The sequence below is a fragment of the Stenella coeruleoalba genome (assembly GCF_951394435.1).
Source record: "Stenella coeruleoalba genome assembly, chromosome: 11".
Classification (NCBI taxonomy): Eukaryota; Metazoa; Chordata; class Mammalia; order Artiodactyla; family Delphinidae; genus Stenella; species Stenella coeruleoalba.
This window is the reverse complement of record NC_137157.1, coordinates 79,563,834-79,579,091: the sequence shown is the minus strand read 5'-3', so window position 1 is coordinate 79,579,091 and position 15,258 is coordinate 79,563,834. Positions and strand designations below refer to the sequence as shown.

The 15,258-nt window shown below is 42.4% G+C and overlaps 2 protein-coding genes across 8 annotated transcripts in view; one reads left to right on the top strand and one right to left on the bottom strand.

The window, feature by feature from the left end:
* PPFIBP1 (PPFIA binding protein 1) overlaps positions 1-15,258 on the top strand; it is a 178,354-nt gene that overhangs the window by 64,733 nt on the left and 98,363 nt on the right. The window lies entirely within an intron of this gene.
* On the bottom strand, positions 6,869-11,688 carry LOC307194419 (uncharacterized protein C12orf71 homolog; the record flags this gene model as incomplete). The annotated part of the gene is given in 5 exon segments (XM_079937517.1): positions 6,869-9,780; positions 10,137-10,346; positions 10,350-10,565; positions 10,569-10,864; positions 11,673-11,688. Coding segments are annotated over 5 exon segments (1,044 nt in total). The 3' UTR covers positions 6,869-9,474.

Sequence of the window (15,258 nt, the reverse complement as noted above, 5' to 3'; positions counted from 1 at the left end):
TATCTAGAGGAAATAAGAAGGCTTAAAACGTCTTTTTAAACAAAAAAGAGAGGATAGACTATCACTTTCTATTAAGGCAAGTAGAAAGCTGTGGCTGCCCTTTTGTTAAGTAGCTTTGTCTGTTGTACAAAACTGAGCTTTTCCACTCAGGAAACACCTACACTGTGCCACACTCCCTGGCCCCCAATATAAACATCCAGGGACTAGACTTAATTAAAGTAGAAGCTAGTGAAATTTTATGTGAGAGGAAATGACATTCAATTTCAGATATTATCTGTTTCAATTATTTCCTGCAGATTAACGATTCATTTCACCAAGCATTTATCGTGGAGCTACTATGTACAAGAAACTGGGCCAGGGGCTTTGGAGCGTGAAAAGATAAGCAGAACACAGGGGCTTTTGTCTAGTGGGGGAGAAAGTTGTGGAAGCGCATTTCTGTAAAACAGGATAAAATGTACACTTACTGCAGGTAGAGCCATGGTTAACACAAAGGAAGGAGAAACTTATTTCCAACCTGCTCAGTTCCATAGAAGAGCTTGGATCTAACCTGAGCCTTGAAGGGTGCAGTTGGGAGTAGGTAGGTGGCAAGGCAGATGGAAGGAGTAGTAGCATGGTTAGGGCAGTTCCAAGGGGAGGGAACGGTGTAAGCAAAGGCACTGAGGCAGGAAAGTACAGGGAGCAGCAGCAGGGGGCAAGTACTGCAGGGAGCATGGGGGCGAGGGTGGAGCATTGTTAAATAAAACTGGGAAGGCACATCATAATCTGATGGAGGGAAATGTAATGGCAGTTTGCTTGGAATTAATTCTGTGGTCATTAGGAGCCATGCAAATTTTCAAAACAGAGGAGGTATAAGACAGGAAGGGCAGTGACTAGAAATTACAAGCTTTTACTAGGTGTCAGACACTGTTACTAAATCCTCACCATAGCAGTTTGAGGTTAGTACTATTATTGGGTTGGCCAAAAGGTTCATCCGTCTTTTTCCGTAAGATGGCTCTAGTAGCATTTAGTTGTCTTTAACTTCATTAGAAACAATTTTGTTAGAGTGTATGTGACAGCTGTCATATCAGTGTGCATTTAAAAAAAGACATCAAAATTGGTGAATTTTTGTGTAGCCATTTTAATATGGAAGATGGAAGGAAAACAGCAACATTTTTGGCCTATTATGCTTTATTATTTCAAGAAAGGTAAAAACGCAACTGAAACGCAAAACATAAGATTTGTGCAGTGTGTGAAGGTTCTGTGACTGATCGAACGGGTCAAAAGTGGTTTGTGAAGTCTTGTGCTGGACATTTCTCGCTGGACAATGCTCCATGGTTGGGTAGACCAGTTGAGTTGAAGTTGATAGCGATCAAATGGAGACGTTAATTGAGAACAATCAGTGTTGCACCACGTGGGAGATAGCTGACATACTGAAAATATCCAAATCAAGCAGTGAAAATCATTTGCACCAGCTTGGTTATGTTCGTCACTTAGATGTGTGGGTTCCACATAAGTTAAGTGAAAAAAACCTTCTTGACCATATTTCCGCATGCGATTCTCTAAACGTAACAGAAATGTTCCATTTTTATTTTTATTTCATTTTACTTTTATTTATTTATTTTTTATATTTGGCTGCATCAGGTCTTAGTTGTGGCATGGGGGATCTTTCGTTGTGGCGGGTGGGCTTCTCTTTAGTTGTGGTGTGCGGGCTTTTCTCTAGTTGTGGCATGCGGGTTTTTCTCTCTCTGGTTGTGGCATGCGGGCTCCAGTGTGCATGGGCTTGTAGGTTTTGGCACACAGGCTCTCTAGTTGCAGTGCCCGGGCTCAGTAGTTGTGGCGCATGGGCCTAGTTGCTCTGCGGCATGTAGGATCTTAGTTCCCCAACCAGGGATTGAACCCGCATCCCCTACATTGGAAAGTTGGTTCTTTACCACTGGACCACCAGGGAAGTCCCTCCATTTTTAAAAGAAATTGTGACGGGTGATGAAAAGTGGATACTGTACAATAATGTGTAATGGAAGAGATCATGGGGCAAGCGAAGTGAACCACCACCAACCAACCAACACCAATGTCTGGTCTTCATCCAAAGAAGATGATATTGTGTATATGCTGGGATTGGAAGGGAATCCTCTATTATGAGCTCCTTCCGGAAAACCAAACGATTAATTCCAACAAGTACCGCTCCCAATTAGACCAACTGCAAGCAGCACTTAATGAAAAGCATCTGGAATTAGTCAACAGAAAACGCATAATCTTCCATCAGGTTAACGCAAGACTGCATGTTTCTTTGATGACCAGGCAAAAACTGTTACAGCTTGGCTGGGAAGTTCTGATTCATCTGCCATATTCACCAGACATTGCACCTTCGGATTTCCATTTATTTTGATCTTTACAAAATTCTCTTAATGGAAAAAATTTCAATTCCCTGGCAGACTGTAAAAGGCACCTGGAACAATTCTTTGCTCAAAAAGATAAAAAGTTTTGGGAAGATGGAATTATAGAGTTACCTGAAAAATGGCAGAAGGTAGTGGAACAAAAGAGTGAATACGTTATTCACTAAAGTTCTTGGTGGGACTTCCCTGGTGGCACAGTGGTTAAGAATCCGCCTGCCAATGCAGGGGACACGGGTTCAATCCCTGGTCTGGGAAGATCCCACATGCTGCGGAGCAACTAAGCCTGTGAGCCACAACTACCGAGCCTGCTCTCTAGAGCCCGTGAGCCACAACTACTGAGTCCGCGTGCCTAGAGCCCGTGCTCTGCAACAAGAGAAGCCACCGCAGTGAGAAGCCTGCGCACTGCAACGAAGAGTAGCCCCTGCTCACCGCAGCTAGAGAAAGCCCTAGTGTCCAACAAAGACCCAATGCAACCAAAACTAACTAACTAAATAAAATTAAAAAAAAAATTTTAAAAACCCTCTATTCTACAAAAAATAAATAAAGTTCTTGGTGAAAATGAAAAATGTGTCTTTTATTTTTACTTAAAAACCGAAGGCACTTTTTGGCCAACCGAATAGCATCACATTTTAAAGATCAAATGGAAAGCCCAGAGAGCTTAAGCAACTTCCCCAGGATCCACTGCAAATAAGCAGTGGACCTGGGATTTGAAGCCAGGAAGTTTTATTTAAGAACTTGGGTTTTGAACCTGGAGTTAAAGCATAGGATTCAGAGAATCTCTGAACTTTCTGAATTGTTTGCAAAGTGTTTAGTATATATGAATGCGTGCATTTGTTTAAGAGAAAATCTATAGCTTTAATCATATAAAAGACATGCTCCATAAAAGGTTAATAAGGACTCTGGTAGCACCCTCTTCTCTCAAAAGTCCCTCAGGATGTTCAGTGCATTATATGGTGACTTTAGGCTTATGCTACTTCTTAGGTTGGAAGAAGCAGAACAATCTAGCACCACTCAAAATAAAAAGGAAATGTCAAAACAATTTGTAGGAATTGTTAGTATTGTAAGTGGCAAACTGTTCTTGATTTGTGAGAAACATAGAAAATGCCCAAGAAGTTCTTTTGAAAGTAAACATGAGCTCTCCAGGCCTTGAAAACTGTGGATAGTTTGAGGGCAGAGACCCTGGTTCCGCATTGGGCAAAATTACTCTTACAAAAGCTAAATAAACTCCTGAAATTTGAAATATTTTTTAAAAGTGCCTAGATGCTAATCTTCTTTCAACTGCACTAATTTGTCTTTTTACAGTTAGAGGGACTTAGGGGATGAATATTTATTAACCCATGAGACTGAAAATTCCTTAAATCCAAAGGTGGTAAATCCAAAGGCAGATGCCAGGATGAATGAATCCAGATTAAAGAACTGCCCAGTTTATACCACTTGAGAAATCAGATTAATACCTAAGTTTTGTTTAGAGTAAAAATTTTAATGCTTTAAATACGTACATCTTTAAGACGTTACTATCACACAAGAACAGCAAATACAATATTTTAGTAGCAGAGATCTGGATTCCCTACTTACTGGAGTTTTTCTTAATATTTTTCCCGTCTCTGTTTTCTCATTTTCTCTCTATTTTGTGTTTTTTTCTTGAACTGTTTCGAAGGGCTTAATATACAGTCCCCATTCAGACTTGTCCAACTGTTAAAAAGTATCTTTTATGGTAGTTTTGTAGATTTGAAGGATTCAATAAGGATGGTAAATAGCAATTGGTTGTCATGTCTCTTTAGTCTCTTTTTTTTTTTTTTTGTGGTACGCGGGCCTCTCACTGTTGTGGCCTCTCCCGTTGCGGAGCACAGGCTCCAGACGCGCAGGCTCAGCGGCCATGGCTCATGGGCCCAGCTGCTCCGCGGCATGTGGGATCTCGCCAGAGCGGGGCACGAACCCGCGTCCCCTGCATCGGCAGGCGGACTCTCAACCACTGCGCCACCAGGGAAGCCCTAGTCTCTTTTTTGAACTATCTTCTCTCCCTGCTTTTTTCGTTTTCTCTTATTTTTCATTTCATGACATTAACATGTTTGGAAAGTCTGAGATAGTTGTCTAGAAGTATGTCTTTCAATCTGGGTTCATCCATTGGTTTCCTAGTGATTAGATTTAGATTAAACATTGCTAGCAAAAATACACTGCTTCTCTTTAGAAGGTACAGGATGGTGGTTAGGCTAAATTTAATCATTGGATTAAGCTGTTGTTCACTGGACCTCTCCATTGTAAAGGTACCCAATCCCCTTAATCACTAATAAGTCGTCTGTGGGGTAATTCTTGGGGACCATGTGCATATCTTGTTCCCCAACAGTCAGTTATTCAGCCAGTGTTTTTCACATTCATCTTTGATCCTTATGTGAATCAGTTACTGTGTTGGTGGTTGCAATATGGTACTAACTGAACTTTCGAAAGTCACTTTACTGGAGAAAAATTCTCCTTCTCATTCCCATCCCTCTTTGGGAAAAATCTAGGCCCCAAAGACAGATGGCAGAGGAGTTGACGAAAGGGAAACTTGTAAGCAACTATCCAAAAATATATTAATATTTTAAATGTCTGAAGTGTTTTCTTTGTGAGTGGGTGTATAGTAAAGTTCTAGGAGAGAGAGAGAGAGTGTCTTTTAGTTTCGGGGATTTGCCCTTAAAATAATAAATCCTTAAGATTTATTAAGGATTTATGATGCAGATGAGGAAAAACGAAGTAAAGTGCCATTCTGATTTCCTTGTAGGCTGAGAGAATTCAATAATAATGAGACGAATTTTCATTCAACCCAACCACAATCTGAAGATATTGTTTGCCCTCCCATTTGAAAACACTCAATGGTTCTTTACAAAGCATGTTAGATTGAAATCAAATGGGCATCAAAACCATGAAATTCCTATGAAAGGTGGGATAGTAAACAAATTGTTTCGTAGGGGGGGTTTCTTGATCTAGGCTTATAATTCCTTTAAGATTTATCCTAAGGCTTTTATACCTGCTTTGCTCATGACTGACTCACTCAGTGACTCAGTGTTATCTGATGAGGATCTTATTTCACTTTTGAAAGCAGAGTGTTGTTCTCTTTGTTGCGGTAGTAAGGGCTAGCAGGAAAAGATTGACTCTGGGCGGTGCAATTGAAAACCCCCCCCCATCCATCTTGAGATTAGAGAGTACCCTGCGTGCAATATCAGTTCTCCTGCGAGCAGTTCATAATGAAAAGACCTATTTTTGAAGCATGTAACTATCCCTCCTGCCTAAACAAAACTATTCTTAAATATAGGGGTAATTATCAGCACTCTCTATGAATTCATTTATAATTTGCTTTATTTTTCTTTTCATTGTTTTGTAAGAGGATCTTGGACACTATTTTTGTGACCAGGTAGACCTTGGACTCCTGCATCCTTTTGAGCCATGAATTTTCACATTATGTTCTTTAAGTCTGGAAAAATGACTTGCCCGTATTTTGCTGGTATAGTAGGATCACACACTTTTTTCTCTCATTGAGATCTTGCTGAGTGAAAAATTGGTGTGGCATGAGATGGCCTATAAAATTTACATTAACCTATATCCCAATTCTGTGTTTGGGGACAGCTGAATACTCCTTGCACTTGTTTGATAATTTCTTACCCTGCATGCTGGCTTATATTATGATGATGTTATAGATTCCAGAATATGAATATTTAAGGCAAAACCTCGCTAATTCAAGCATCTGAACTTTATGGGTCTCAAGGTTGAGCAATTCACTTGAAGGAATTAGACTGGCATGTGCCCGGCAAGCACAGTCATTCTCCTAGAATCTTGAGGTTTCTGCAGAGCTAGAGTCTCTCCATGGCCACGCCCAGTTTGCTGTCAGTCCACTTGGTGTGTAGTGGCCTCCACCAGCTCTTTGGACACGACACAGAGCAGAGAACCTGGTCCTAGGTTGGCATGTAGCTAAGAGCTTCATAGCATATTTGACGCTGTAATAAATGAGGAGGTACTGAAATAGTTCCTATTTTTAAACACTTTGACTCACTTTCTAAGATGTAGCACAACCCCAAGGAATATTTAGCATTCCAATTCTTTATAAAAAATATTTATTACAGGGGCTTCCCTGGTGGCGCGGTGGCTGAGAGTCCACCTGCCGATGTAGGGGACGCGGGTTCGTGCCCTGGTCCGGGAGGATCCCACATGCTGTGGAGCAGCTGGGCCCATGAGCCATGGCCGCTGAGCCTGCGCGTCCGGAGCCTGTGCTCCGCAACGGGAGAGGCCACAACAGTGAGAGGCCCGCGGACCGCAAAAAAAAAAAAAAAATATATATATATATATATATATATTTATTTATTTATTTATTTATTACAAAGGCTTGTAAAGTGCATTGCTTGAACCGTAGAGGTGGGTTCATACTTGTCAAGCAGGTTTATACAACACTGAAAAATAAACACAAATATGTCAGAAATCTTACAAATGAAGAGGGCTTCTTATTCAGTGTGGGCGATCTTAAAGGGAGTTTTTGGGTGAATTTTTCTTAGAGGTTGACTTAATTACTAGAGAAAGAATTGAGCAAAGCAACAAGACTGGTTACCAGCGCCATGATGGTAGGAGATGTCATCTTTCTTTTAGGCGTATCATGGTGTCTGGTTAAAGCAACAGTAAGGCTCCACGTATATTTGTTGAATTAAATTTTCAAATTAGTTGCTAAATTCCTCTGGTCTTAGGTTTCTCAATCAAGGTCAAGCCACCTCACTTGACTTTTCACAGATTGCCATTTTCTCTTCTTCCTGTCTCCCCCTTAACTCTCCTTTCCTGCTCTTAACCCTGCTGGCCAATGACTTTTGACTTAAGGAATAGCAACTCTAAGCTGTTGTTTTTCATTTTCAAAGAAAACTGTGTAGGAAAAAAGAGAAATAGGACATATTCAAATCATTAAAAAGATTATATAGAGACAGAGAGATCACTCTGTACCAGACACTGTGTTAAGATCTTGCAGTGAAAAGGAACCGAGACCTGGTGCTTGCCCTCAAGAGGTCGGAGTCTGTAGGTAAAATAGTCATATCAAGAGAGCCGAAAAGTACAAGTCATGGTGTGAGGGTAGGGCCTGGGGGACAGCTTAAGTAAAGTTGACCATGTCAACTGGAAGAATCAGTCTTGGCCTCATAGCAGCCCTAGAGCAGGGTCTTTAAGGATGAGTGCCCCAGGCAATGTGGACTTGAGAAGGCATTGGGGGAATTCTCCAGGGAATGGAGAAGGTAATTCCTATATTTGTGTATCGGCTCTTATGAGAAGCAAGACAGTTGTTCTGTTGGGGAATTTGGAGAGTATAGATTAAAAGAAGAGCTGGGAGAAGAAAAGGGCAGGCACTGTGAATGCTAGTAGATGTGGTGGATATGCCATGGCTTGGGAAGGAGGGGCAAAGGTTGCATCTGGAAGGAGGTGAATGAAAGTCATGGAACGGGTAGGGTAATGGGACTCAAAGTCTTGGTGAAGTCAAAGAGTAGCTGAAGGTGGCGGAGGGCATACACGTGAGCTAGTTGAACGGAAAATATTCTCAGAGAGGTGGATAAAGTGAGGAGTCTGGCTGTGCAGAGATTCAGGGTGTGACCATGAGCATATACTGCTAAGAAGGCCCTGCTCTTTGATTCCTTCCTTCCCATGGTGCTGTCTTTCCGGGGACAATATCCTCCCCAGTGTCTCTCATGTATAACCAGCCAGGATCGCACACCTTAACTCCATGCCAGTTTCTAAAGTCCTCCACCTTAAACTAACCACATTTCTGACTCAAGCAACCTCATATATGAATCAACCTCCCCATGTTGAATTGATTATTGTTTAGTAGTCAGTATGGACCGTGTACAAACTACTGTATTACCAGCCATAACCCTTTATAGTCATATGTTTACATGGCTTTATCTCTTAAATAATAAGCCAGCTGGAGCTCAAAGATTGAATTTGTTTTTGCTTTGTTTTTTGTAAGCTAGAAAATTATCTTGTGCTCCTATGTGCTAAATTTTGTGGGAGGAAGGAAGAGATAAAGAAATTAACATTGTGGAAAGGAAGGAATTTGAAACCAAAGAATCATATGAACTCTGAAGGTCCTATAGGGTGGTAGCAAAAGCTGAAGGAGGGCTCTTGAGTAAACCTGAGGGTGAATAAGGAGGATGGTGGTGGTACCCGGGAGGTGAGGTGATAACAATAATAGGGGCTAAAAGTGTGATTACAGCCTTCCTCAAAGAAGTTGACGTTTATTGGAAAGTTTAGTGACCATTGTAAAGGAATTTGAGAGGGCACAGTGGGGAATGGACTGGGAGGGAACTTGGTTGAGTCAAGATCTGCTGAAACCCATAACTTTTTGTAAATATTGCTTCTGTGTGGGAAATATTTCAATGAGAACTGACTCTTAACCTCCCACTCTTGGATGTTCCTTGGATCAGGGCTTCTGGGGATATCCTCAGGAGAATGAATCATAGCAATAACGTTAGTAATGATATTATTCAAGTGCTTGCATTATCTCATTAATTCTCACAACAACCTTATGAAGTCTGTATTATTACCTTCCCCATCTTATGAATAAGGAGAGTTAGGCATTCCCCATCCTCGCATTCCTCCTAAGTGGGCTACTTATTCTAGCCAAGGCAAGGTGCACTAGAAGCAGTCAGGTCTTCTGGGAACATCAGATCCGCCGCCTTGAACGCCTGACACTGCCAACTGAACTTAGCTTCCTGAGGGACTTGGTATCCTCTGCCACTTGCTTGAGTCCTGCAGGTTCAACCAAAGCCGTCCTGCCATGCTGGGAATTCGATGGGCTGTACTGCTGCCTTCAGAAAGTGGGGATTTGGATGAATGAGAAAATAGGTTAAAATATATAAAGTGAAATAGGGTGAAATACAGAAAGAAGTGGAGAGAGGAGGGAAAAAGAATGCCTTCAAGTTAGGAAGGATGATAATACTGAAACTTCCCAGAGAATATATTTCCGTCTTCGGGCCAACATATAAACGTTCAGCCTGAGCCAGCATCTTGAGCTGGGAGCGGAAGACATGGATAACAAGAATATGTATTTTGTTTATTGGGGAAAAAATAGCTCATGGGGATTGTAGAATAGGGGCTATCAAAAAGTTTAAAAATCTGGCGATATGGGGTGGCCCAATTCGAGGGATTCTTGAGGTTGGATTCTCTTGCTTCCGTGAGAGAGTCGTTTCTTTTGCGCTAGCTGATGGGGGCTCTCAGTGGCCTTCTCGGGGTGCTCTCTCCCCCAGAATGAAGGGAGGACTTGGTGCCTTAGCCAGCGGAAGATCCACCCGAAGTTCAGACAGGAGAGGGCTTGTGTGCTGGAGTGAGTGTCCTCCTTCTCTTGCGGACCTGATGAGATTGAGGAGGTCTCTGCAATACTTGTCCTTTGGCTGCCAGTCACCTCGCTTATTATCTGCCAAGAAAATGAGTTTTAGATATTGTGTAACCTAGACAACAGTGGGGTCAATATTTATCCATTTATGGAGCTCAAATCCTTTAACCAAAAGTGACCCAACTGTACATGCACAGTTTCAGTACTCATTAATACTTACACACACCCACGCACACACACATGCACACCTATTTTGGTCATAATTCTTGGCTTTTTCTTTACTTTCCTACCCTCTTCTCTGCCTTGGTGCTCCTCAGTTTTTTCCCTTCAGCTCCACTCTGACCCTTTTACAGCAGGTAGTAATTCTCTGTGCATTCCCACCTGGCCCCTCCGCCAGGCCTGGCCCCTGCTTGCCTGTGAGGCACCTCTGTGCTCACTTCAGCAAGCTCCTGTTTCTGAAGCCTTGGAGGAATCTGTGGAAACTGGATGACATCTTCATTTTCTGATGGGTTGAACTTGGCCAAGTGTTGACAGCTCTCATGTTCTTGATGACTAACCTGAGCCATACCTGGAGGGGAGCCGCTAGACAGCTGAGAATCTTCCTGCTGAACAGATTCATGGAACACACAGTCCTCATCTTCGTCATCTTACTGGTTCTCAAGAAATTTCTCAAGCTTTTGCACAAGACCGTCCAGTTTGCTGAGAGTCAGTTGTGTCTTCTCTTTGGGATACTTGTCTATCCACTGGTTGTCTCCACTTAGGTCCCAATTAGCCATCGAGTCTGAATTCTTAGAGGCCATGTCAACATCCCAGGCCAGGGTGATTCTTAGTTTGCAAAACTGCTCTGGGTCGTCCTGTATTTGGTCTCATCTCCCCAGGAGTCTCCCTGTGTTTTCAGTCCGCCATGTCCCTTGGATAGGAGGGACAAAGTGGATTGAAGGACCTTCAGAAGGTGTGTCTTCACAGGAGACGATGTTCTCATAGGAAAAGTTGTCCTCACAGGGGAAATAGCCCACAGAGAGACTCAGGTTTGATTCGGAGCTGCTGGAGAATGAGTGCGCCGTGGAGTTCAAAGGCGCAAATCTCAGGTCTCCCTCATCCCAGGGATCTTCAAAAGAAAGAAAAAATAAGTGGGATTGGGGAAAAGAAGAAGGTAATAACGGTACTTACGCAATAACGTCATGCATTCCTTTTTCTATTTGGAGCTATCGCATTCTGATAGAAGTTCGTCCTGTTTTGCAATCTGCAGTGAAGAATGAAAGAGGCAGCCCTCTCCCTTTCAAAACCTCTTCTATACGACCCTCTGTACTAAGCATCTTCACCGGATGCCTCACATCATCTGTTACTACAGCTGAAAGAACTTGTATCGTAAAAGAAAAAGAGCATCATGGTATAAAATTTGAAAAATATAAAAAAGTATGAGGATCAAAATCAATATGCCTGTGATTCCTCCTGTCCAGAGATAATGATAATCATCATGAAAACATTTTGGTGGACTCCCTTATAATCTCTTCTTTTTCTTTATATGTACTTATACGTGTGTGTGTGTGTGTGTGTGTGTGTGTGTGTGTGTGCAGTCACATCACATATATATGTAGATATGAAAGTCACATTGGTTGAAACTGAGATTATTATATTTCATGGCACAACCTACAATAAACATATATATGGCTATTCTGTCACTTTTTACCACTTTCTTATTAATGACCATTAGTAGTTATTGTTCTTAATGGATACATCTTCAGTAAACTCCCTTGTTAATCTTTGTCTCTCTTTATATTCTTAAATGTGGGTTTAATGGACCAAAGATCACTAATGTATTAAAGGGTCCTTAATAGTTGTTACCAAGTTGCTTCCCAGAAAGATTATAGCCATTTAGATGCCCATCCTCCCACCATCTGATGGCACTTTTTAGTGCAGCTTTTTCTATGATGCCCCGGTGAGTAACTGGGGCAGAGGGTAAGAATACTCACACGCATGCACGCACATGTTGTAGTCTCTGTAATGCTCTGCTCTGGTGGCTGCCCTCGTGAAAGAGGTGCTGCCAACTCCTGAGCCATAAACCGGGGAGGTGAAAAATCCTTCAGATCCTGAGTCTCAGTGGCTAAAAGTCCAACTGCCGGAAGTCTGTGTTCTGGGGCTGTTGGTTACCACGGCAACACAAGGACCCAAGTTATAGTCAAAAATGTGGGAAGAGAGAAAAAAGGGATAGAAAGCTGCAGTAGCCAGTGCCTTGCTCCCAAAATATCCAGTATCCGTATCATCCCTGCTGGTGAGGATCCCTCTCGAGGGCAGAAGGACAAATGCTGTGGCGGTTACTTCCCTCTTGTCATGTGGGTGTCCAGGATAGTTCTGGTCTAGAGGGAATTTAGAGCCTATTTGGGGAAACGGACATAAACAGCCTCTTATAGGACTGAATGGTAAGTGCAGCAACAGAACTTAAAAATAATGTCATGGGAGAATGGAGGAAGGCGCCTTGTGCAGCCGGGCAGAGATGGGGGAGGGGGGGTCTGAAAAGTCTCCAAGAGAGGATTCCCTCTGATCTCAGTATTTAGGGTGGGTGTGGAAGTTAGTGAGGTGGAGGGTGGGGAGGGGTTGGGGGAGAGGACCTTTCAGGCAGAGGGGACACATGAGCAAGGATCCCCCAGGTGAGAAACAACCAGGAGTGTGGGGAGATCAAACATGAGGAGGTAAACGGGGTCAGTGAGATGGTGGAAGGTCTTCCACCCCTGTTAGGGAACTTGGTTTTTATCCTGCAAGCCTGTACTTGGATGGAAGTTTCATTTGTTAGGCATTCTTCCAGGTAATTCAAAGTATATTGGATACTCGACATGATTAAAACAAGCAAACCAAACAGAACTTCCAGTGCACTTGGCAGCGTGAATGTTATCAGTTGGCTTTCACGAGAACGGAGTCAGTAGGTTTGCACTGGGTTGAGGAATGGATGGGAGGAGACGAGGTGGGAACAGTGAACCTAGACCATGCTTCATCAGTGTCTGGATGACAAAGTGAGAGGGGGAGGCAGAGGCAAGGTTAGTTTCCGCACCCACCCCCCAAATACAAAAGCAGTGCATAGTCAGTACAGGGGGAGAGTTTCAAAACCTAAACAGTTGGCTGCTGCTTTTGGAGAGAGTAAGGGTGGGATCCGTGGCATGGACAGGGGGCTCGGTAGTAATAAAGGGAGTGTGTTATTTCCTGGTATTAGAAGGAAAAAAGTGAAGACGGTTGTGGACAAGTTTGGAGGAATGCATCATTGAGGACCTCTGTTTTCTACTTTGAGTGTCCCAGCTAGGCTTCTGCCTTATTCCTGATATTGTCTGCACGGTTTTAAACCTGTTACCTGGATCTCTGTCCTCGTTGTCCTTGTTCCCAATGTTATCTCCTTTGATGGCCTCTTCAGTAACATGAGCTGCCTTGGTTCTTCTACAATTAGAGCTTTGCTTTTCCTTGCCATCTTCCTCTAGGCGCCTCTGCTGCTCACCAAGTCCTCCCACCTCCCAGTCTACCCTTCCCTTCCCAATGGCATCGTGGAATTATGTGGGATCGGTCAGGTCTCAGTGGGTACTTTGTAGGTGGGGAAGTAAATCGTTCATTGTCTGTTTCCAAATGTGCAAATTCTGAGGACAAATGTGGGTCGTGTAGGATTGAAGGCTGTCAGTTGCAGAGACTAAACAAAAAATAACCTTTCCTAAGAGCAAAATCATCTTGGCAAATGTAGTTACAGCAACTGCCAGCCTGGTCTAAACTGTGGGGCTATGGGGTACTGTTTTTCCGTCAATTCAGTGATTCTCAGGAAGGGAGTAGGGCTTACACTCGAGTTTCCAAGGAATGAAGTGTGTGTGTACTTGGAAAAAGCATGTTGTTTTTTTAAAAAAAATTTTTTTCATTGGAGTGTAGTTGATTTGCAATGTTGGAAAAGCATGTTCTTAAATTAACATTGCTTAGATATGCTTTTGGTCACTTTTTTTTAAATTTCAAGTTTCAAACAGTATTAAAAGAAACCATACGGTTTTTATATTTATCCAAAAAGAAGCATGGATTTCAACACACACACAAACACGCACATCCAAAAAAGGAAAAAGCCAAGAAACACTGGTGCAACTTAAAAGAACCTCAACTCATTGGAATCTGTCAGTTGCGTAAAGATCTTTTTCAAATATTTTTCTGTCTTTGTTTCCATTTAACAAGATTACATTTAAAGTTTTCTACAACTCTCAGGTTTTTTGCTGTTGTACCAGTTAAATTTCTAGGTTCTGTTAAATAAGATTGTTTTAGGTGAGTCTGTTTCAGGAGTTATGATGTCCTGATATAAGAAATAGGCAGAGTTGGAGTTGGGGAGACACCATCTGTACCCAACAGAGGCCACCTGGCAAGTGGCCACGGACTGCCACAAATCCCGCGAGTAATTGGGGTTCTAGATTAACCCCAGCGGGTGTAGGTCAGGAGCAACATGCTATGCTCCCTAGTATTTATTGGCCACTTACTACATGCCAGGTCCTATTTTAAGCACTTTACATGTGCTTATTGTTTAATCTTCACAGCACCCCAATCTGTTACGTATCGTTAGTTGCTCTGTTTTACAGACAAAGGAACCAAGGCATGAGCCGTTATATTCCCCGCCCACCTCCTCCCTGAAAGATTCTTGGGAGAGTTGACTTAGGCCCAAATCAAACTTGTATTCTGGCTCCTCTAAAGAAACTCCTTTGAGTGGAACAGTGTGTTCTAAGTAAGTGGTCGGTAGAACCGGCCCAAAACAATGGCGTCCACATCTGGGGCAGGCTAAAATGAGATTTAAAGTAAATATTCAGCTTCCTCTTTGGCATAAGGAGATCTGGATCCCTGTGCTCTGGCTTTTCATGAAAACTCTGTGACCTCCTCACAGAGCAGTGGGAGCCTAGAACAGGATTCGTGAGTAGCTTTCTTCCCAGGCAGCTGTAGTGAAGGTCAGAGGGAAGCTGTATGCCATACCGTTACCCATGGAAATGGGACTAAACATAAACATTTAAGTAGGAAGGAACTATTTCTCAGCCTAAACTTCTAAAGTTTAGAGTGATCCTGAAGGTAAAAGAGCTTCACACAGGGGAAGCCTCAGAGAAAACTTCAAATTTTACTTATTTGTACCATACTGCCGTTTCTCTGTATATTTGCTCTGTGTGTATGTGTGTGTTTATATGTGTATGTACATATGTATACATATATATTTCATTTTAAATACAACTCAAGTAGTGAAAGTCCCTGAAACTCACCTTTTCTCCTGCCCCAGAAAAGGAATAATCACTGTTAATTGTTTGATATATATTACATAATTTGTTCAGATATTTTTTTCCTAAAGCAACATTGAAATAGCAACGACACATGCCATCTTTAGGATCCCATGCTGAGGAGCGCATTCAATTCTAAAAGATAACTTAGCTTTTACATCTAATAACAGATCAGGGGATTTGAGGTCCTCGTTAACAATACCCCTTGTGTTCATTTCTTTCCTAGGGCCTTATTTTGACTTGGTGGGCTAGCTTTTCTTGGATCACAGGTATATTATCTAAATAGTATAGCTGGCTC